Source organism: Tachyglossus aculeatus, chromosome 22, assembly GCF_015852505.1.
Source record: "Tachyglossus aculeatus isolate mTacAcu1 chromosome 22, mTacAcu1.pri, whole genome shotgun sequence".
Taxonomy (NCBI): domain Eukaryota; kingdom Metazoa; phylum Chordata; class Mammalia; order Monotremata; family Tachyglossidae; genus Tachyglossus; species Tachyglossus aculeatus.
The window spans coordinates 11,283,324-11,307,907 of record NC_052087.1 but is presented as its reverse complement, the minus strand read 5'-3'; the positions used below and the strand labels follow the sequence as shown (position 1 = coordinate 11,307,907).

At 43.0% G+C, this 24,584-nt stretch overlaps 1 protein-coding gene across 2 annotated transcripts in view; it reads left to right on the top strand.

Annotated features, from left to right (window-relative positions):
- Nucleotides 1–24,584, top strand: part of METTL15 (methyltransferase like 15) — a 187,101-nt gene that overhangs the window by 147,811 nt on the left and 14,706 nt on the right. For both annotated transcript variants that reach the window (XM_038765174.1, XM_038765172.1), the window contains exons 4-5: nucleotides 10,696–10,887; nucleotides 16,904–17,082. In XM_038765174.1, the coding sequence (XP_038621102.1) occupies nucleotides 10,696–10,887; nucleotides 16,904–17,082 (371 nt within the window). The remainder of the gene's footprint in view (nucleotides 1–10,695; nucleotides 10,888–16,903; nucleotides 17,083–24,584) is intronic.

Here is a 24,584-nt window from a genome sequence, read left to right as displayed (position 1 = left end):
CTTCCCAAGCGCTTAGTACAGTGCTCTGCACACAGTAAGCGCTCAATAAATACGATTGGTTGATTGATTGGTGGAGGAAGAGTACAGAGTCAAGGTGGTATTTGTGGCTTTTCCTCTCTGCCTCACTCTCCCTCCATGTCTTCCCTAACAGTCTCTAATTCTCTATCCCTTGTCTCCTTTTCTCTCCAGTCGATACTTTGGACTTTTTCACTCTTCCGTTCAACTTCCATACTCTTGCTCCTCCCAGGCATATTCTCATTCGCCCTGCTGCTCCTACGGAGAGAGAGGCCTGTGGAGCATTGAGAGGAGCCATCAAATTAATGGAGACGTCTTCTTGCCTTTCTGATATGTGTGCCCCCCTCTTTTCATTTGAATCCCTAATCCACATTTTGGGGTCCCTCACTCGCCCTTTGACTCTGCAGGGTCCAGTGTGGGATGGAAAGATGAGCTCACATGCCATCCCCCCATCTTACCTCCTTCCCTTCCCCACAGCACCTGTATATATGTATATATGTCTGTACATATTTATTACTCTATTTATTTTACTTGTACATATCTATTCTATTTATTTTATTTTGTTAGTATGTTTGATTTTGTTCTCTGTCTCCCCCTTTTAGACTGTGAGCCCACTGTTGGGCAGGGACTGTCTCTATATGTTGCCAATTTGTACTTCCCAAGCGCTTAGTACAGTGATCTGCACACAGTAAGCGCTCAATAAATACGATTGATGATGATCTCCTGTTTCATTTGTCTCCTCCTGCGGAGGATGAGGGTCCCACCCAGGGATATTTTCCCTGAGGAGAATAACAATTACAACAACACTAACAATAATAACAGTGCTCACTATCAGTAAGTCGGTCAGTGAGAAGCAGTGTGGCTTAGTGGATGGATTATGAGCCTAGGAGTCAAAGGGACCTGTGTTCTAATCCAGCTCTGCCACATGTCTGCTGTGTGACCTTGGACGAGTCGCTTGACTTCTCTGAGCCTCAGTTACCTCGCCTGTGAAGTGGGGATTAAGGCTGTGAGCCCCATGTGGAACAGGGACTGGGTCCCACCTGATCAGCCTGTATCTACCCCAGCGCTTAGTACAACGCCTGGCTCATAGTAAGCGCTTAACAAATAGCATGTTTTTTATTGAGCACTTCCTAAAGGGCAGAACTATAAAAACAACTGTGTTATTTGTTGAGCACTTACTATGTGCAAAGCACTGCTCTAAGCACTTGGATAGATACAAGATAATCAGGTCAGACACAGCCCCTGTCTCACATAATAATAATAATAATGATGGCATTTATTAAGCTTGTACTTATTTATTACTCTATTTATTTATTTATTTATTTATTTTACCTGTACATATCTATTCTATTTATTTTATTTTGTTAGTATGTTTGGTTTTGTTCTCTGTCTCCCCCTTTTAGACTGTGAGCCCACTGTTGGGTAGGGACCGTCTCTATATGTTGCCAACTTGTACTTCCCAAGCGCTTAGTACAGTGCTCTGCACACAGTAAGCGCTCAATAAATACGATTGATTGATTGATTGATTGATTGCAAAGTGCTGTTTTAAGCACTGGAGAGGTTACAAAGTGATCAGGTTGTCCCACGGGGGGCTCACAGTCTTAATCCCCATTTTACAGATGAGGTAACTGAGGCACAGAGAAGTTAAGTGACTTGCCCAAAGTCACACAGCTGACATTTGGTGGAGTGGGGATTTGAACCCATGACCTCTGACTCCAAAGCCCGTGCTCTTTCCACTGAGCCACACTGCTCACATTGGGCTCACAGGCTAAATAATTCTAATAATGGAATTTGTTAAGCACTTACTGTGTGCCAAGCACTGTTCTAAGTGCTTCCCCTCCCCACAGCACCTGTATATATGTATATATGTTTGTATGTATTTATTACTCTATTTTATTTGTACATATTTATTCTATTTATTTTATTTTGTTAATATGTCTTGTTTTGTTCTCTGTCTCCCCCTTCTAGACTGTGAGCCCACTGTTGGTTAGGGACCGTCTCTATATGTTGCCAAGTTGTACTTCCCAAGCACTTAGTACAGTGCTCTGCACACAGTAAGTGCTCAGTAAATACGATTGAATGAATGAATGAATGAATATGAGGTAATGAAGTTGTCCCATGTGGGGCTCACAGTCTTAATCCCCATTTTACAGATGAGTCACTGAGGCACAGAGAAATTAAAGTGCTTAGTACAGTGCTCTGCACACAGTAAGTGCTCAATAAATATGATTGAATGAGTGAAGGAATGAAAGTGACTTGCCCAAAGTCACACAGCTGACAAGTGGTGGAGCCAGGATTAGAACCCATGATCTCTGACTCCCAAGCCCGGGCTCTTTCCACTGAGCCACATTGCTTCTCTGAGCAAGGAGAACAGGTATTTCATCCCCATTTTACAAATAAGAAAACAGCCCAAGAAATGTGACTTGCCCACACAGCACGTCAGTGGTGGAGCTGAACCTAGGATACAAATCTTTTTACTCCCAGACTTATTATATTTCCACTAGACCTCACCACTTGTCCAGGATCTGATGAAGTTTGAAAGGTTTGTCTGATTATTTTGTTTTTAAGATTCAAAAGCAACTAGAAAAACATGTGTCAATTAAGGAAAAGGATCACCTTTCCTGATCAGTATAAAACGTTAAAATTGTCATAAATATACTGTCCTGATTAATCTGCCGGGGTTCCTCTTCATGCCATCCCCTCAGCCCCATCAACACTCAGTTGTTCTTATTTTAGAGTTATTGATTCATTCATTCAATCGTATTTATTGAACGCTTACTGTGTGCAGAGCACTGTACTAAGCGCTTGGGAAGTAAAGGTGGCAACATATAGAGACGGTCCCTACCCAACAGCTGGCTCACAAACAATCAATCAGTCATATTTATGGAGCACTTACTATGTTCACACTAAGCACTTGGGAGAGTACAATATAACAATGTAACAGACACAATCTCTGCCCACAATGAGCTTACAGTCTAGAGGGGAAGACAGACATTAATATAAATAAATAAATTACAAATGTGTACATAAGTGCTGTGGAGCTGAGGGTGGGGGAGGGTGAAATAAAAGGAGCAAATCAGGGCAAAGCAGAAGGGAGTGGGAAAAAAAGAAAATGAGGGTTTAGGGAAGCCCTCTTAGAGGAGATGTACCTTCAATAAGACTTTAAAGGTGGGGAGAGTTGTCTGGTGGATTTGGAGAGCGAGGGTGTTCCACGCCAGAGGCAGGACATGGGAGAGAGATTCACTTGTATCAATTAATTATACTGTTTTCATACAGCTCTTAACTACTGTGTATTCATCACAATGTAGAATTCCTGGTTTATCCCCATTAGAGGGTAATCCTCTCAAGGGCAGGGATCAATCACCTCTTGGAATTTTTCTGTGTCTCCCCCACAAATCACAGTTCTCCCATTGTTAAGCCCTTCTGAGATCCCTCCTCCTCCAGGAGGCCTTCCTCCAGTAATCTCTGTCAGAGGTCATGGGTTCAAATCCCGGCTCTGCCAATTGTCAGCTGTGTGACTTTGGGCAAGTCACTTAACTTCTCTGGGCCTCAGTTACCTCATCTGTAAAATGGGGATGAAGACTGTGAGCCCGCCGTGGGACAACCTGATCACCTTGTAACCTCCCCAGCGCTTAGAACAGTGCTTTGCACATAGTAAGTGCTTAATAAATGCCATAAAAAAAATCTGTAATCTACCCACTTTTACTTCTCAACTGTCACTTCAGCCCTTCTGTGCCAGCTGAGCATTGGCATTGCCACAACCCCTGCAGCACTTACTTTTCATGCTTATTTAAATTCTCCATCACTTCCTCTAACTGTAATTGTCTCCCCCTCTAGACTGTAAAACCCTTGACTGCAGGAATTGTGCTTACAGTTCTTGTGCTCTCCCAAGGACTTAGCACAATGCTTTGCACGAAGTAGGCGTTCTGTAAATGATATTGATTGATTCATCACATCTGCTAATTTTGTTGGATTGTACTCTCCCAAGCACTTAGAGCAGTGCTCTGAAAATGGTAAGTGCTAAATAAATATCATTCATTGATCGGTTGATTGATAATAATAATAATGATGATGGCATTTGTTAAGCGCTTACTATGTGCAAAGCACTGTTCTAAGCGCTGGGGTGGATATGAGGTGATCAGGTTGTCCCACAGGGGGCTCACAGTCTTAATCCCCATTTTCCAGATGTCTGCCCACCATCTAAAACTCAGCATGTCCAAGACTGAGCTCCTCATCTTCCCTCCCAAACCCTGTCCTCTCCCTGATTCTCTCGTCACTGTAGCCGGCACTACCATCCTTCCCATCTCACAAGCCCGCAACCTTGATGTTATCCCTGACTCCGCTCTCTCATTCACCCCACACATCCAATCCATCACCAAAACCTTCCGGTCTCACCTCCACAACATCGCCAAGACCCGCCCTTTCCTCTCCATCCAAACCGCTGCCTTGCTGGTTCAATCTCTCATCCTATCCCGACTGGATTACTGCATCAGCCTCCTTTCTGATCTCCCATCCTCCTGTCTCTCCCCACTTCAATCTGTACCTCATTCTGTTGCCCGGATTATCTTTGTACAGAAACGCTCTGGGCACGTCACTCCCCTCCTCAAAAATCTCCAGTGGTTGCCTATCAACCTTTGAATCAAGCAAAAGCTCCTCACTCTCAGCTTCAAAGCTGTCCATCACATCGCCCCCTCCTACCTCACCTCCCTTCTCTCCTTCTCCAGCCCAGCCCGCACCCTCCGCTCCTCTGCCGCTAATCTCCTCACCGTGCCTCGTTCTTGCCTGTCCCACCGTCGACCCCCGGCCCACGTCCTCCCCCTGGCCTGGAATACCCTCCCTCCACACGTCCGCCAAACTAGCTCTCTTCCTCCCTTCAAAGCCCTACTGAGAGCTCACCTCCTCCAGGAGGCCTTCCCAGGCTGAGCCCCCCCTTTTCCTCTCCTCCTCTTCCCCTCCTCATAGTCCCCCCACCCTACCCCCTTTCCCTCCCTTCAGCACTTGTGTATATTTGTACATATTTATCACTCTATTTATTTGATTAATGAAGTGTATATAGCTATAATTGTATTTATTCTGGTGGTATTGACACCCATCTACTTGTTTTGTTTTGTTGTCTGTCTCCCCCTTCTAGACTGTGAGCCCATTGTTGGGTAGGGACCATCTCTATATGTTGCCGATTTGTACTTCCAAAGCGCTTAGTACAGTGCTCTGCACACAGTAAGCGCTCAATAAATATGATTGAATGAATGAATGAACGGTCTGCTAGTTCTTTGTATTTCTCTTGATTGTGCTGAGTTCGTCCTTGCCTGGGTATCTTGCTGCCCTAGCTTGTTTCCATATTCACTGATATACTTCATCATTGTGGCCTCTATTTTTTTTTTAAGTTAAAGACCAAGGTAATGTCTTGGATGACGTTCTGTTTTTAATTTTGTTTCTGTTACTAAGCTTTTTGACTTATTCTTTCCCAGAGGTCTTAATGTAGTGGCGTGACAAGTGCCCGTGGGACTACTTGTTACAATACTTAGAGGGTTATATTTTTTCTGGCTAATGTACCTCTTGTATTCAGAGATTCAGTTTCCTTTAAGGTTATTTGGGTATTCTGCCTTTAAAGTATAATTTGAGGCTGCAGTAAATATACCATTATTATACTTGTAAGAGATTGAGCGTGATTAAAAAAAAATAGTTATTACCCATCACTGTTGACTTTAAAGTGAAGTGGTTTAGGGGAGATAAGAAAGTCACACTTTTTCAGCAGAAGACAGAAAGTCCTTACTTTTTTCCCACCCTTTCTAGTTACTTCATTAACACAGGGTGAATCACTTCCACCGTACACCTCCGTCACTTTTTGGGACCATTTTCTCTGGCAATAGAATTGTTTATTTTCATGTGGATGTAAACCTCAATCAATCCCCTAAACCTTCCGAAAAGGTTTAGTGCCATTAAAAAATGGCATTAAATCTTCCATGTTAGGCACTTGGGGAGAAAAATGGAAATACACCGATGAGGATTCTGTAGGAAACAACTCTTCACTGACCCTCAGACTCTAGGGGTTATTTTGGTATTTTCTTGATCTCTGTTTTCGTCATGGAAAGATAGAAATGTCAAAGTGACAAATACTGTATTGATTTTTGGCACTGTAGCTTAAAATAATGCACATATTCAGAGGAACATTTAATGGATAAAAATACTTCCAGGTCTAAAATAATAATGTCATTTCCCATTGTAGTTGACCTCTTTATCTTAGTGCTATATTATGATACTTAGAGGTTTGGGCTTCCAAATATCCTCAACTTTGGAATACTCAAAACTTTACAGGCTAGGTTTTTGTCTGGAGTGAGGTGCGATTCCTCTTCATAGCGAACTATCATTCAAAACATTTGAGTGAGTTCAACAAACATGTGAAGAGGCTCTGTTGGAGTCCTTCAACTGTTTTACCGAGATTTTGTGGATTATCTTCAGGGTGGGTCTCTGATCAGGACACTGTTTTTGGTTAAGTAGCTAGAGAACTGTCTTATCTGTGGACTGAGTAAGCTGTACATTTCCTGCGTTCACTTATATGTTATAGTGTGGCTCCTGTAATTCAGGTTGTTGGTTCCATTCTTTGACATTCATACGTGGGCAAGATGTAACCCTGAAGTTCAGCCTTCCCTAGTGGGTCTTCGAGAAGGCTACTGAGTGACTTCGGGGTTTTGTTAAACCCCTGATGACCCGGGAGATTTTTAATTGGTAATAATAATAATAATAATGGCATTTATTAAGCGCTTACTATGTGCAAAGCACTGTTCTAGGTGCTGGGGAGGTTACAAGGTGATCAGGTTGTCCCACGGGGGGCTCACAATTTTAATCCCCATTTTACAGATGAGGTAACTGAAGCACAGAGAAGTTAAGTGATTTGCTCAAAATTACACAGCTGACAATTGGTGGAGCCGGGATTCGAACCCATTACCTCTGACTCCACTGAGCCAAGCTGCTTCCCCATTAGATTGGTCTTCTAGTCAGTCTTTAAGACGTCTCTTCAATTTTTTTTTTAATTCATTCATTCATTCAATCGTATTTATTGAGCGCTTACTATGTGCAGAGCACTGTACTAAGCACTTGGGAAGTACAAGTTGGCAACATCTAGAGATGGTCCCTACCCAACGGCGGGCTCACAGTCTAGAAGGGGGAGACACACAACAAAACAAAACACATTAACAAAATAAAATAAATAGAATAGTAAATATGTACAAGCATTTACTAAGCACTTACTATGTGCAAAGCACTGTTCTAAGTACTGGGAAGGTTACAGGGTGATCAGGTTGTCCCACGTGGGGCTTAATCCCCATTTTACAGATGGGGTAACTGAGGCACAGAGAAATTAAGCGACTTGCCCAAAGTCACACAGCTGACAACTGGCAGAGCTGGGATTCGAACCCATCACCTCTGACTCCAAAGCCCGGGCTTTTTCCACTGAGCCATGCTACTTTCATCAATTGTAGATGGTTATCCTACCTTTTAACTCATTCATTCATTCAATCGTATTCATTGAGCACTTACTGTGTGCAGAGCACTGTAGTAAGCGCTTAATCATGATCTAGGTTGTTTCAAACTTGCTGCAATGCCGTGCAAAGTCTCTCGGTGCAATGCTTGTTTCCCACTTGTTTTGGTTAAAGAATTAGGGGAGATTGTTAGAGAATTGGGGAGCATCCTTCCAATACCCCACACCTGTTTGGTTACGGTGTAGTGTAGTATCGGAAGGAATGGCTTGCTTGCATGCACCCAGGATTGGAATAGTTGAATTAGGCAGCAGAGTTTTCCTTAACACGGGATTTTTAAAAAACTCTTGTCCCACAGGAAAACTGATCTACTATATCCTACTTCCTGTATTAGTTACATCAAGGCTGATGTTGCTATCCTGATTCACTTTTCTGTTGGTTACATGTGTTCTCATCATGGCAGAACTATTTTTGGTCCACTCCGGGCCCCATTTATTCTGATGCGCACAGACCAGTATAACATACAGGATCACGGAGATTTGGCATTACATTTTTGACTGGTCTCAGTGGTGTTTTGATCTACTTGCATATTTTGCAAATGGAGCTCGCTCTTCTCTGCTTCATTAGCTCTGTTGTCTTTCGTTCTTCCAAATGCTCAGTATAGTGCTCTGCACCCAGGAGGCACTCAATAAATACCACTGATGATGATGGGTGATGGATCGATGTGTCCAAGGGTGTTGGAAATTAACCGGGGAAGGCTCGATGGAGGAGGAGGGATTTCAGGAGGACTTTGAATTTGGGGAAAGCTCTGCTTTGTTGGACTTAGGAAGGGAAGGAGTGCTGTGCCAGGGGAATAGCATGAGTGGGGAAATGGAAGGTGACGAGTCAAGCGAGATTAGGTTAGTTTGAAAGGAACGAAGAGAATGAAGTGAGGAATAGTCTGTTGTTGGGTAAGGACCGTCTCTATACGTTGCCGACTTGTACTTCCCAAGTGCACCCAGTGAGTGCTCAATAAATATGATTGAATGAAAAGTGAAACAAACAGAAAGATGAGGTGGGAGAATTGGTGGAGAGCCTTCTAAGGATTTTTATTTGATGAGGCGGGTTGCAGGAAGCCAGAAGAGGATTTTGAGAGGAGGAAAAATATGGGCCGAGCAACTCGTCAAGATGCAACAGGTAGCATTGATCGGAGGAGTGAAGAGGCGGTGGGTAGGGAGACTCACGAGGAAGCTGATAAAACTTCTGTGATATGACCGGAGTTTATATCATGATGGTAGTTCTTTACATGGCGAGAAAGAGAAGGAGCTGGAAGTTGTTGTGTACAAAGAACCAAGGTGAACCTTGAATGTGAATGCTGTGAGACAGAAAGGATTTGAAGATGGTATCAAAGGTGTGGACCGTAGGGAAAAAGAATTATCAGTTGAGATGGGAAAGGTAGGAGGAAGAGTGGGTTTAAGAGGAATGATGAATAGTTCGGTTTTCCGTATTAATGGTGTAGTTAGAAAAAAGAATTCAGACAAAAGCATCCTTCCTCACCGGAGAACCATCCCAGATGAACCTCTAAGTTGTAGTGTGGCAGGATTTCTTAATCACATGCCAGTCTTTTCAGTCACTTTTGCGTGCATGGATGGGGTCTTATCATCAGATCATCAACTTTGAAAATGAAGGGTTTTATCTACTTGCGCTATACATATATATGCAGCCTTCGTTTCCTCAGATAAAGTTACCATATACAATCTCAGTGAAAGTGAGGGTCCCTGAATGGATTTGGAATGGTGAATAATTGATTCGGTTTCATTTTCATCGGTTTCATTTCTTGCAGACAATATGCTTATCAGACCATTTAGATAGGAGATTTGCCACCACTGTCCAAGCCACTTCCAGATGGATCATGAGCAAGTCGATTTTTGCTAGTGTTAGTATTTATCCCATTGGAATACTTTTGACACTTAATAAATACTTTTCCTTAATAGATGAAACATGGTTTTCTTGGATAGAGCTTAGTTAGCTCCAGGATATTTTCTAAGGGTTTTGTTTACTTACGAATTGTGGCTAGCTTTCCTGGCCTGGATACGCTCATGGACGTGCATCATATCATTTTACTGGTTGGTAGCCCTCAGCTGTCCGTTATTTCAGCCAGTCTAAGTAGGATGCTGAATGTGTAATAATAATAATACAAATAATGATGGCATTTATTAAGTGCTTACTATGTGCAAAGCACTATTCCAAGCGCTGGGGAGGTAACAAGGTGATCAGGTTGTCCCGTGTGGGGCTCACAGTCTTAACCCTCATTTTACAGATGAAGTAACTGAGGCCCAGAGAAGTGACTTGCCCAAAGTCACACGGATGACAAGTGTCGGGGCCGGGATTTGAACCGATGACCTCTGACTCCAAAGCCCAGGCTCTTTCCATTGAGCCACGCTGCTCATCATTGTTAATTAAATGAGCTTGTTAATTAGATGACACTTGTCAGCTGTGTAACCCTGGGCAAGTCACTTAACTTCTCTGTGCCCCAGTTACCTTATCTGTAAAATGGGGATGAAGACTGTGAGCCCCACGTGGGACATCCTGATGACCTTGTATCTACCCCAGCACACAGAACAGTGCTTGGCACATAGTAAGCGCTTAACAAATGCCAACGTTACTATTATTATCAGATGCTATTTTTCTCTTTCCCTATTGTCGATGTGTGAAGCTATTCTCTGGGTATGTTTCCAGGTGGATTTTGTTCTTTATTTTTCTGTCATTAGCAGCCTTGAGGTTATGTATGATTTAGTGGTGAGCAGTGCTGTTTCATTGCCAATGAACTCTGATTGTAGCAGAACATCAAGGTAGGTCTTGTATTCATCGGAGCTGTTCTGCTCTGGAACTTATTTTTTTTGTTGTTTGAAATTGCCCTACTGCATCATGGCCTTTTCTAGCTCTGCCTGGAACAATTTTGTTTTTCCTTCTTTGGATCTAGAGGCCTCTTTTTAAAGTCACCCCATTTCCCATCGCTGTATGTGCTGGATGTATATGCTTACATTTAGACACATTCAGGATAAGAAAAGGAATGTTTTTCATTACTTCGGTTTTGCTTCACCTTGTAGGGTTTTGTTTTTTTATTCTAAAGGAGGTGAATAAATATACTGTGTATATTAATTGCTGAGGGGAAATATTTTTTGCTGACTAAAAATATATCTCTATTTCTGTAATTCTTTTGCAGAAATCAGGTGAGAGCTTTGCTAGGCCAATTTAGCCAAGCCGAGACCTTGTTACTGTCAGCTGGAGTCCAGCCAGGAAGTCTGGACGGAGTTCTTCTGGATCTTGGATGTTCCTCTATGCAACTCGATACTCCTGAAAGAGGTTTTTCCCTGCGAAAGGATGGCCCCTTGGACATGAGGATGGATAGTGGCAGGTGAGTATTGGTAAAACATTTCTTCTCACAACGTAAAATCAATTTCTGAACAACCTTCTGAATTTAATTTCCTTTCTAGACGGCAGAATTCCCATTAAACCCCCACATCTAACTCTGCCCATGCATAATAAGTCAGCTTTGTTTCTTTGGCTATTACAAGCTTAGGATTTGGAGGAGAAATATAGTCTCCCGGGACAGAACTGGGGGCTGCATTGCTGTATACCCATAAACCAGGACGGGTCCCTGTCAATCTGAATTTAGGAATGTCAGAGGAAGACATGGACCTAGAAATTTTACCCAGGATTTCATTAATAGCACTGTATAATCTCCAGAGGCCATAACAGCACTGCACCCACAAACAGGCAGGAGAAACTAACAGGATTTAATGGGGACCTTAACTAGAGAGAAGTAACCACTGAATATGGAGGGAGAGTTCACATGGTGTCTATGACTCCTGAAGGGTTTTAGGACTGACTAACAGACCATCCTCCTGGAAATCAATCCTAAACTAGCTGGCCATATGGACTCTGGCCTGAGCTGCTTGAGAAATCCCTGAAAACCTAACCTAATTTTAAATTGAAAGTACCTACCGATGATGCCTATAACCAGATGTTGGTTGGAGAGCGGGAAATAATTTACCACATGCAATGGATCAGGCTTTAGGCCTCTCAAGACATGACATGAACTAACTATGCACTCCTCAGCAAAAGAAGCCCAAGATCTTTTTCTCACTCCCTATCAAAGCTAAGGTCTCCCCACCGCACCTTTGAGGGGAAGGTGTGGAGGCTTTTCACCCTTTTGTCCCAAAAGTCATTTCTTCCCAAATTATTCCCAACACCCTGGAAGGTGAGTACTATGAAGGGAAAATTGTTCTATCACCCCTCCAAAACCCAGTGGTCATTCGTGAGCTTAGAAAACAATACCTAAACAAGGATTCCTTCCTCCCTACCCAGGAATGGGTCAGACAGAAAACCATCCTGGTATCTTTGCTAATTGGAGAGTGGAAGAATCCAACAGAAGCTTAGGAAGAAGCCAACAGTAAACAATAGGAAAATAATTTCTAGACTGATTTAAAAAAAAAAAACATGTGGAGGGAGAAGATTTTGTTAAGAAGCCTGTACCAAATCCCCCTTACATTCCCCCACTACCTCCCAGATAGCTTTTCAAAGTTCCCCAGATCCAGTCCCTGGGATCAACATTAGACTGTACACTCCTCTGGGGTGGACCAGGATAATATTATTATAGGTACCTTAGGGGACTATATTGGCCTGAGGTCTTGGGCTAAAGGGAGGGGACCTATATATATAAATAATAAAATAAATAAATAAATAAATAAATAAATCCAAATGTGGATTTGGATTTATTAAGGTCCCCTGAGCTCATATATATATATATATATATAGATATATAGATATATATAGATATATATAGATATATAATGTTCCAGGGTTTGAAAAATTGATTTTACCAGAGTATTAAAATAATTTCATGATCATAATCATCATGTGATAAAATTCAATCCAGCTGTTTCTTCTCACTTCCACTAGGTCTGTGTGCCTGGTCTAAAAGAAAGATAAAAGAAGGATTAGATGAATGATGGTCTCATGGATTTCTGCCATCTTTTGGTATCTCAGATAAAGTTGATATGTGACCTGCACTAAATGCTCCATCTGCATGGCTTCCTATAAACTGACATGATAACTTTGTCAAATTCAAATGATCTTATAGCCCTCTGTAGAAGTGCACTACTTGAGGTCAGGGACCCTACTGTCTCGCTGAGTTCCTACGACATTGTAAGAACCTAGTAAATATTAAATCAATCCATATTGAGAAGCAGCGTAGCTCAGTGAAAAGAGCATGGGCTTGGGAGTCAGAGGTCATGGGTTCAAATCCCGGCTCCGCCACTTGTCAGCTGTGTGACTTTGGGCCAGTCGCTTAACTTCTCTGTGCCTCAGTTACCTCATCGGTAAAATGGGGATTAAGACTGTGAGCCCCCCATGGGACAACCTGATCGCCTTGTAAGCTCCCCAGAGCTTAGAACAGTGCTTTGCACATAGTAAGCACTTAAGTGCCATTATTATTATTATTATTATTATATTATGCATCCAAGGAGCTGTTTCCTGAAGAAATAACAAATTTATTGAACGTTTACTGCATGCAGCACACTGTACTAAGTGCTTGTATGTACAATACAACAATAACAGACATATTCCCTGCCCACAAGCAGCACACTGGACTATGTGCTTGTATGTACAATACAACAATTAACAGACATATTCCCTGCCCCCAACAAACTTACTGTCTTACTGTCTGTCTAAAGGGGGGGAAGACAGACATTAATATAAAAACTAAATTATAGATATGTACGTAAGCGCTGTGGGGCTGGGTGGGGAGAAGAAAAGAAGGAGCAAGTCACAGGGACGCAGAAGGGAGTGGGAGAGGAGGAAAGGGGAAGGACGTCTGTGCCTTCAATAAGGCTTTGAAGGCAGGGATTTGAAGAGGGAGGACGTTCCAGGCCAGAGGCAGGATGTGGGTGAGGCGTCGGTGGTGAGGTAAACTAGATTGAGGTATGGTGAGAAGATTAACATTCAAAGAGCGAAATGTGCAGGCTGGGTTGTAGTAGGAGACTAGTGAGGCGAGGGAGGAAGGGGCAAGGTGATAAAGTGCTTTAAAGCCAATGGTGAGGAGTTTTTGTTTGATATGGAGGTGGATGGGCTACTACTGAAGTTTTTTGAGGAGTGGGGTGACATGTCCTGAACGTTTTTGTAGAAGAATGCTCTGGGCAGCAGAGTGAAGTATGGACTGGAGAGGAGAGAGGCAGGAGGCTGGGAAATCAGCAAGGAGGCTTCCCAAGCATTTAGTACAGTGCTCTGCACACAGTAAACGCTCAATAAATACCATTAAATGGGTGAATGATAGTATGAGTGAGGCTGATGCAGTAATCCAGGAGTGACTGTATTAACAAGTAGCAGTTTAGATGGAGAGTAAAGGGTGGATTTTAGTGATGTTGTGAAGGTGGGGCCAACAGGATTTAGTGATGGATTGAATCTGTGGGTTGAAAGAGAGAGAGGAGTCAAGGATAATGCCTAGGTTATGGGCTTGTGAGACAGGAAGGATGGTGATGCTGTCTCCAGTGATGGGAAAGTCAGGGGAGGACAGGGTTTGGTCCACGGTTAGCTCCATTTTATAGGGTAAATCATTAAAGTTCAGGAACAGTCTCTTACTCAAGGCTAGTCAGTTTTCCAGGGGAAATAATCCCCATAACTTTGGACCCAAGGACTGCTGTTCCAGCCATCAAACCCAGTTGTCTGTGAGTCTCCCTCTTATTGGGACCAACTCAAAGTTCTTAATCTGCTGTAAGCATTTCTCAACTTTTACAAGCTCACACGAAACTCGTGGGGGATGTTCGAGTGATTTTAAACCTTCAGTTCAGGCATGCTAACAGTCAATTCACTCTACTGTATTTGTTATACTTGCTCCTTTAAACCTGATAATTAGTCATTCTTTGTGTCTTGTCCATCAAACTTAGATTGTGAGCCTCATTGTCATTCATTCATTCAATCGTATTTATTGAGCGCTTACTGTGTGCAGAGCACTGTATTAAGCGCTTGGGAAGTACAAATTGGCAACATATAGAGACGGTCCCTACCCAACAGCGGGCTCACAGTCTAGAGGGGTGAGAGAGACAACAAAACGAAACATATTAACAAAATAAAATAAGTAGAATAAATATGTACAAGTAAAATAAATAGAGTAATAAATATGTACAAACATATATACATATATACAGGTGCTGTGGGGAGGGGAAGGAGATAAAGCCGGGGGGATGGAGGGGGAGAGGAAGGAGGGGGCTCAGTCTGGGAAGGCCTCCTGGAGGAAGTGAGCTCTCAGTAGGACAAGCCATTGGCATTCATTGAGCATTTACTGTGTGCAGAATGTTGCACGAAGTGATTGGGAGGGTACAATAGATTTATAATAATAATAATGGCATTTATTAAGTGCGTACTATGTGCAAAGCACTGTTCTAAGCACTGGGGAGGTTACAAGGTGATCAGTTTGTCCCACAGGGGGCTCACAGTCTTAATCCCCATTTTACAGATGAGGTAACTGAGGCCCAGAGGAGGTTACAAGGTGATCAGGTTGTCCCATGTGTGGCTCACAGTCTTCATCCCCATTTTCCAGATGAGGTAACTGAGGCACAGAGAAGTTAAGTGGCTTGCCCAAGGTCACACAGATGACAAGCGGCAGAGCTGGGATTAGAACCCACGACCTCTGACTCCCACTAAGCCATGCTGCTTAATAGAGTGCCATTGAAATAAAAGATGTGGTCCCTGCCACTAAAGGGTTTACAAGAGCAAGAAAGTAATAGACCATTAACTACATCTTTTTGAAATGGAGGTTGTTGTGCAGTGGAAATAAAATGTGAAGCAAATGTAGATATTCAGTTATGTGACCTTCTTAAATAAAATGAATATGTTCACTTAATTAGCTCTGTACACTTTCAGTGATTAAGGACCAATATAAGAATAAAGGAAACAGTATCAACTTTTCATTGCTACCACCCTTTAAGCTAAGCAGGGCCAAGAGCAAGCTTAGAGGAGATGTCAAGTCAAGAAGAGGGATTTCTAATAAACAGAAAGATGCCTTATTATGATGATGATAGTATTTATTAAGTGCTTACTCTGTGCTAAGAGGACTGCTAGTGCTTCTGAGGGTGACACACTTTTTTTTCTGGGCTTTAAATTAACCAGTTTTGCATTGCAGGTATTGTCCTGTCAGATGGACCATCATTCCACTAAGGCATTAAAGGAAAATCCTAAGCAGTTATTACCATTAGAAAAACACTGGCCCCTTTTTTTCTGGTAGAAAAACCGGGAAAAAACTGCCCAGTTGGAAATTGAATGCCATTTTTCATTCTAGTATTTTTTGTAAGTTTCAGTCTTGAAGAGACTCTCTTCTTTCTTGCCCATCACAGTTTCCATCTGGAGTTTCTGAGTAGTTCCTCTTTTATTCATTCATTCATTCAGTCATATTTATTGAGCGCTTACTGTGTGCAGAGCACTGTACTAAGCACTTGGGAAGTACAAGTTGGCAACATATAGAGACGGTCCCTACCCAACAATGGGCTCACAGTCTTGCCAGGAGAGGTTGAGCCGATCTATGTTGACGCTTTGCACCGCAGTTTAAACTTATATAATGCTTTGGGATAAATGTGTCTCTTACCCACCCATTGTCATTACACAGGAGATTATAGTGATGGAGACTGTCGCACCACTTTCTTTCACTTTTGGAATGTCTGATGGATCTCAGTTAGTAACACTTAAACGTATTCACTAACCTACCATATGATCACTGCATCTATCGCTAGATTAAATCTAAAATAGCCCCTTCTAAGCTGAAAAACTATTCAAGATGACTAAAGTACTTTATTTCCATTCATTCTGATGACTTGACACCTGTCCACATGTTTTGTTTTGTTGTCTGTCTCCCCCTTCTAGACTGTGAGCCCGTTGGTGGGTAGGGATTGTCTCTCTACGTTGCCAACTTGTACTTCCCAAGTAATTAGTACAGTGCTCTGCACACAGTAAGAGCTCGATAAATATGATTGAATGAATGACTGAATGACTGACTGAATGAATGAATGAATAAAATAGATCTCCAGAGGATCATTTCAGCTTGCAAAGTGCTTGAAACTGAGCGTTGTACAGTACTGGAGCTGAATGAAACAACTCGTATGACTGCTTTTCTTTTTGTACGAACAAGTTTGGAAGGTCCTACCTCCTTGGTAACCAATTAACGATATGACCCAAATCCACTGGAAGTACAAGAGGGGATTTACAGGGAGTAACTGTCCCTTTTCGGGCACGATTCGCTGCCTCTTATTTTAAAACCTCAAAGACACCGATCGGCAGGGTGTGTGTATGTGTGCGCTTGACTTTGTCTCGGTGCTCTGAAGCCGCACCTCTCGTCAATGAAAACTGACGTCAGTGAACTAATTGGCTCTTCTTGTGCGTAGGTACCCTGACATGCCCACCGCTGGCGATGTTGTGAACGCTTTAGATCAACAGACACTTACGTCCATCCTGAGAACATACGGGGAGGAGAGGCATGCCAAGAAAATAGCTTCAGCAATCGTTCAGGCACGCACCATCTATCCCATCACCAGAACTCAGCAGCTCGCCAGCATTGTTGCAGGTACCCTCATTAATTCCGAGCAGTGTCTGAGAGAAAAAAAAATATATTAATCCCCCCAACTCCCTGAGGGATCTATTTGTTGCTTGAAATCATGCAGGATCTAATCCTGCCTATCGCCTCCGATGTCAGCCATTTTTTGTGTGTGTTGTTTTGTTTGTAAGGGCCCTGTTTTTTTATACCGTAGTTTGCCGCTTAGTTTAATAATAGAGTTTTGCATGAAGTGATTTATCATTCATGCCCACCAAGGTGAAACACAGAACAAAGGGAATTCTCGATCTAGCATCCGATATCGGGTTTGTCAGTCTGCCTCCGCTTTTAAGTTTCGTCATTTTCATATCTTGCAGGGGGGAAAGTACCAACTCCTTGCCCAACTCCTAAAATAAAATCTGGTGACTCATGCCTCTATTCTAAACAACCAGCTAAGAGAGGGTATGTGATGTGTAGGTTATTTCATTTTGTGAATGCTAACTCAATCAGCCTGAGGGGTTAATCAAAACATTTCATCTTTTCTGCTGTTCGCCATCAAAAACCTGAACCACAATCTAGCCAGGAGGTGCTTTATTATAGTTTTTCCTTTGGAAGCCCAAGTTGCTTCACGGCTGTGTTCCAGGATGAAAGTTTTCCAAGGCAAAAATGCAACTTCTTTAGTTATGTAACACAATTCCAGTGGAGAATTGGTAGGCCTGAAACATCCCTATGTGTCATTGGTAATAATAATAATAGTGATGGCATTTATTAAGCGCTTACAATGTGCAAAGCACTGTCACAATGTGCAAAGCACTGTTCTAAGCGCTGGGGAGGTTACAAGGTGATCAGGTTGTCCCACGGGGGGCTCACAGTCTTAATCCCCATTTTACAGATGAGGTAACTGAGGCACAGAGAAGTGAAATGACTTGCCCAAAGTCACACAGCTGACAGTTGGCAGAGCCGGGATTTGAACCCATGACCTCTGACTCCAAAGCCCGGGCTCTTTGCGCTGGGCCACGCTGCTTCTAATTGGTAGAGGTTGGAAATGGCATTTTATAATAATGCAAAGTGATTGGTCATCATTGTTGCCTCTTAATTTTCTTGAGTAAGTAAAGGAGCTTAAGAAAGCGTATTTGGGTACCTATAAACGATACCTGGTTTTTTCTGCCGGTACCCTAGTATTTCCCTTAGTTCCGACACTAAACTCAATTTCTAATTCAGCCAGATCATTCAAATCAAGAGATCATGTAGCAGTTGTTTTATGCCTTCATTTAATAAAACTGGATCCCACTCAGTCATGGGGAATGTGGCTTCACAATAAAAACCTGACAAAGCTTTGTATTGCTCAAGTCACATCCCTCAAACTGTTTCCGCTTTTCGAAAGGCTTGCCTGTTCACACGGCTGTTACAGATTCCATTGCTTCTGGCCTAAGCAATTTATTTTAGTCTTCTGGCGTTTTATCCAATTTACCCCCAATCTACTCTTCTGCTCCCCACAAAAATACTTTTGGAAGTACTGTATCTTCTTTGCGCTCCCTTAGCTCAGACCAGTCTAGCAATTCTGTGCTAAGGAAAGTGTGTAGATAGAATGCTAGGGTGAGAATCCTGAAGTGACTTGCCCTTGGAAAAATGTCCCTGTGACCGTCGACTGATCCGTAAATCAGAGAAAGACCGCTGCACTTCTTCACAAAAGTTAAAACAGGCCTCGATGAAGACCATATGAGTTTTGAAGTGCTTTAGTAAAGGGGGATGTCTGGACATTGGCCATCCAAAGAGGCCACTTAGACAACTGTCCCGAAGACAGGAAGAACAGATGCTCGTGAACCCGTAGAGCTATGCATCACCTTTGTGTGAAGCCCAAGGGAATCAGATAACATCCTTGATTGTGCGTCATGTTGTCCAAACTCAAACTCCCAAAGTTTCACTGTCAGCAAATCAACTGTCCAGTGTTTCACAGCCCGGTCCACAAGTAAACCAGGCATCAACTCTGCCAGGTTACCCTAAACTCCCAAGTTCTCCACCCTAGACCCAGTTCTAAATGTGGCCCTGACTTTAACCATAATACACGTTTTTGATCATTAAGGTTGACTTAGATTTTTAGAAGCAACTCTGATTTAGACTTTGTTGCCCGTTGGACTTGAGGTATTGAATATTTAGAGATTTGTTGTTCTCCTGAGTCCTCCCAACTGCATTCTGGCCCAGGGCCAGCTTTGGCTCAGCCCTGTATCCAAGTATAATCCTGGTCCCATGGAGGACAAGGCCAGCAGTGTACCAAAAAGGATATTGATTGATTGATTGATTGATTGCAAAAGGTTTTCCCCTGGTCCCCCAGTGACTATCACTGAACCACTGATTCACCAGAGTCACACAAGGCTGTTGAAACTGCTTAGGGAACTTGCTCCGGGCTTGAGGCAGCCAAATCCCAAACCTTTCCCAGGAGTGGGTGACGGGGAAACAATGGGAAGGCTGGATGAGGTTCTTCTTCTCTCTGAGACCAACATATTTTTCTGGTGTCAAAGGAAGTATTGCAGTCGGTTTATACATGGGAAGCATCTGAAAGACCTCTGAAGGAAAAGTACAATGAGCCCGATTTCTCCACCCAGCAAAAAATATAAGTCAATCATTAGTATTCATTAGGAGCTTACTCTGTGCAGAATGCCCTACGAAGTACTTGGGATTGTACAATAGAGTTAGTAGACACAAGCCCTACCCTCCAAGTGCTTACAATCTAACAGATTAATCAATCAATGATATTTGTTCAGCGCTTACTGCTTGCAGAGCACTGTGCAAAGTGCTTGGGAGGCTACAATGCCACAGAGCCGGTAGACATTCCCTGCCCTCAATGAGCCTGCAGTCTGGAAGGTTAGACAGGACCTAAAATAAATTACAGATAGGGAAAGCAGCAGAATTGAAGGCTATGTACATAAGTGGTATGGACAGAAGTGGGGAGATAGAAGATGTACTTAGGGAGTAAGGATTCAAATTCAGTGCTCTGCACACAGTACGCGCTCAATAAATACGATCGATTGATGGGAGGTGCTGAAGTATTGAAGTGAAGGTAAAGAGGGAATTAGGATGGGGAGATGGAGAGTTTATTCAGGGACAGCCTTCCTGGAGGAGGTGTAATTTGAGAAGCGTTTTGAAGATGGGGAGAGTAGTCGTGGGCTGGATATGGAAGGGGAAGGGAGTTCCAGATAGGAGGGATCCCTTGAGTAAGGGGTTAAATACCAAGAAAGACGCAAGTGAAACCCAGTGAGTAGGTTGGCATTAGAGGAGCCAAGTATGCAGGTTGGATTGTAATGGGGGAGGAATGTGAATAACTATGTGGAGAGAGCTGGTTGAGAACCTTAAATCCAGAGCTGAGAAGTTTCTGCGTGATGCGGAGAGGAACGGGTCACCATTGGAGGATTTTGAGGATGGGGTGTTCCTGGGAGGACTAAATAATGATAGTAATAATAATAATAAAAATGGTATTTGTTAAATGCTTACTGTGTGCCAAACACTGGTCCCAGAGTGAGCCCCCTCCTTCCTCTCCCCCTCCCCATCCCCTCGCCTTACCTCCTTCCCCTCCCCACAGCACCTGTATATATGTATATATGTTTGTACGTATTTATCACTCTATTTTACTTCTACATATTTATTCTATTTATTTTATTTTGTTAATATGTTTCGTTTTGTTGTCTGTCTCCCCCTTCTAGACTGTGAGCCCGCTGTTGGGTAGGGACCGTCTCTATATGTTGCCAACTTGGACTTCCCAAGCACTTAGTACAGTGCTGTGCACACAGTAAGTGCTCAATAAATACGATTGAATGAATGAGTGAGTGGTCTAAGCACTGGGGAACGTACAAAGTAACCAGGTTGGACACAGTTCCTGTCCCACAAGGGGCTCATAGTCTTAATCCCCATTTTCCAGGTAAGCTAACTGAGGCACAGAGAAGGAAAGTGACTTGCCCAAGGTCACACAGCAGACAAGTGGCAGAGCCGAGATTAGAACCCAAGTCCGCCGACCTCCAAGCCTGGGCTGTTGCCACTAGGCCATGGTACTTCTAAATGGAAGGGAAGAGTTTGCCCCAGTTCCTGGGCAGAGCACAAGATGTTTCATTCAGTCATTCATTCATTCATTCAGTCGTATTTCATTCAGTCGTATTTCATTCATTCAATCGTATTTATTGAGCACTTACTGTGTGCAGAGCACTGTACTAAACGCTTGGGAAGTACAAGTTGGCAACATATAGAGACGGTCCCTACCCAACAGCGGGCTCACAGTCTGGAAATTTATTGAGCGCTTACTGTGTGCAGAGCACTGTACTAAGCGCTTGGGAAGTACAAGTGGTCACGGTTTCTAATCCCGGCTCCGTCACTTGTCGGCTGTGTGACGTCGGGCAAGTCACTTAACTTCTCTGTGCCTCAGTTCCCTCAGCTGTAAAATGGGGATGAAGACTGTGAGCCCTACAGGGGACAACCTGATCACCTTAGCACATAGTAAGCGCTCAACAGATACCAACATTATTAGTATTATTACAAGTCGGAGTCCTAAGGTAGGGTCCACAACTGTGGATACAGAAAGTGGTGGATGGACTTGACTAAGCTTACAGTGTACGTGGAGCCAATCAGGGCACGAAACCCATAATGCCCAGTGGGGAGGTGACCAACACTTACCTCTCTCGTCTACTATTAGGGAGACGCCTCTCTATACCCCTCTCCCTTCAACCCCGGGATGAATAGAAATATTTAATGTAACCCTCTTTCAGTGGGAAGGCGATGGATCAGCTGATCAATTGAGAGACGGTACACGTTCAACAAAACTTGGATAATCATATTATGGAAAAGGAGATGTTCCCAACCAATCTTAGCAGCAACGCATTAAATCTAGCCCCAGATTCAGACTTCTCCCGAAGACAGTTAATTAAACCAGTTTGTCATTGTTTATATTTGTTAAGAGTCAACACTCATTTCGGGTTCAATTTTTAATGAGCTCTAAGTTTCACAAAGACCCTTCAGGCTAATGCTTCCACTATCATACGCTAAGTGAAATGTCAGAGCACTCAATTAACAGTTCGGTGTAAAATGCAACGGTCCAGCGTACAGTAGCCTTTGGATGGGTTACTCATGACTCATGATTGTTACTGCCTGTGACCAACCACTTCCATTTATATCCTTTGAAACTTTCATGATCAATCTGCTGAAAACTCCACTTTTCATACGGGTGAAATGGCCTGTTGGAGCTCTTCAAATGCATCTTTGCGTGGCTTTTCGTGTGAAGGCATTTAGAACCCGATAGCTCTTCAAATGCATCTTCGTGTGGCATTTCGTGTGAAGACTTTTCTTGAAGAAGTAGAACCCGATAGACCCCTCTTTAGGAACCACTGATTGAAAATTGCAAGGAGACCAAATGGCCCATCCCAGACTTACTCCCCCATCTCCAATAATGTGGTTTGGCGATGGATGAATCGTTGGGAGAAATCCGCAGCGACAGTCTGGTATCCAGACACTAAGGAAAGCAGTCTGATGTAGCGGGAACAGCATCCTTCTAGACTGTGAGCCCGCTGTTGGGTAGGGACCGTCTCTGTATGTTGCCAACTTGCGCTTAGTACAGTGCTCTGCACACAGTGAGCGCTCAATAAATACGATTGAATGAATGAATGAATATGCCTGGGAGTCAGAGGACCTGGCTTGTAATCAGGGTTCCACCACTTGGCTGCTGCGTCAAGTCACTTCACTTCTCAGTCTACTCGTCTGTAAAATGGGGATTCACTACCCGTTCTCCCTCTTAAACTGTAAGCTCCATGTGGGACGGGGACAGTGTCCTATTTGATTCACTTGTATTTATCCCAGCTCTCAGTATAGTGCTTGGCACGTAGTAAGCACTCAACAGTCAATCAGTCAGTGGGGCTTATTTTGTGCAGGACACTGGACTATGCTTGGGAGATTTCAATACAGTAAAGTTGGTAGACACCTTTCCTGCTCTCAGTGAGTGTAACGGATAGTGCAGTTATTCTTATTAAGGATTTTCATCAATCGGTCTTACTGAAAGCGTACTGAAAGCTTCTAGACTGTGAGCCCACTGTTGGGTAGGGACTGTCTCTATATGTTGCCAACTTGTACTTCCCAAGTGCTTAGTACAGTGCTCTGCACACAGTAAGTGCTCAATAAATATGATTGATTGATTGATTCTGTGTGTAGAGCACTGTACTAAACACTTGGGAGAATCCAATCAAGATTCAGTCAATCAAGTCTGTTGTATTGTACTCTCCCACACTCCCAGTACAGTGCTCTGCACACAGTAAGTGCTCAATAAGTGCCATCAATTGATAACAATTTTTAGCGGAGAGAGTACCAGCTTGAGACTCAGCACCGACCAGAATTATGCTTCCTCTTCTTCCATTGATTGGCTCTTATAACCTTTTGCTATCAACTTTTCCGTGCCTCACACCCCTCTTGAACAATGTAGCTGATCATGTCTGCCACCTCACTTCCCCACAGAGGTGTTGAGAGGATTGATGAGGTGTTTGTAAAGCCCGACGTAAGTACAAAGTAGGCATTTCCGGGTGGTGTGCCGCCACTTGAGCTATTATATTTCTAGGACGGAAACATGCTTTGAAGACATCTGCTTTCATTTCAAAGTTAAAAAGTGTTACCTCATCCCGAAGGAACTCCAAAGAGAGAAAAACTCAAAATGTTAATGGGGTCGCATAGATCAAAAATAATTGGGGGTTTGGATGAAAGGCTAAAGAACAGTTTTGATATCTAAAGAAAAATAACTGTAAGCACTAATCACGATGTCTCAGTAGAGAGTGCCCTTCATTTTGAAGGATCCCTCTAAAACTGTGGTGTTTAAGAAAAACAAAACCCAAACAATCCTCAGAAGTAATCCATTTCTTAAAATGATGATGCCTTAAAGACATATTAGGGAGGAGAATAGGCTTCCATTGCTATTTAATTTCTTTTTGTAGTTGTTCTGCCAGCTACAATGGCGCTTCCACGATCCCCTAGAATTTTACCTAAAGCCACATCAAGAAACCTGTTTTCAGGTTTTTAATAATAATAATGATGATGGTATTTGTTAAGTGCTTACTATGTGCAAAGCTGTTTTAAGCGCTGGGGAGATACAAGGTGATCAGGTTGTCCCACGTGGAGCTCACAGTCTTAATCCCCATTTTACAAATGAGGGAACTGAGGCACAGAGAAGTTAAGTGACTTGCCCAAAGTCACACAGCTGACAAGGTTGTTTCTAATAGTTAGACCCCAGTTTCCTAAATTCCGGCTCTTTCATTAGTGAATTAGTTTAATTCAGTTGACTTTGATGCATCAACCGGTCTTTAGGAAGGGAAATTTGATGAAGAAGATAGGAAAAAGGAAATATGGGAGGTAGAAGTCAGAAGAGCAGAGGAAACATTTTAAAAATGCAGTGAGGCGCAACCTCAGGGTTTGGGGTATAGTTGGGGCCTGCAAGGAGGACAACAGCAGCAGACAACCCAGTCTGGCTTGCGGTGATCCAAATGGCTCTTTACGGCAGATCCGGATTGCAAAGGAGA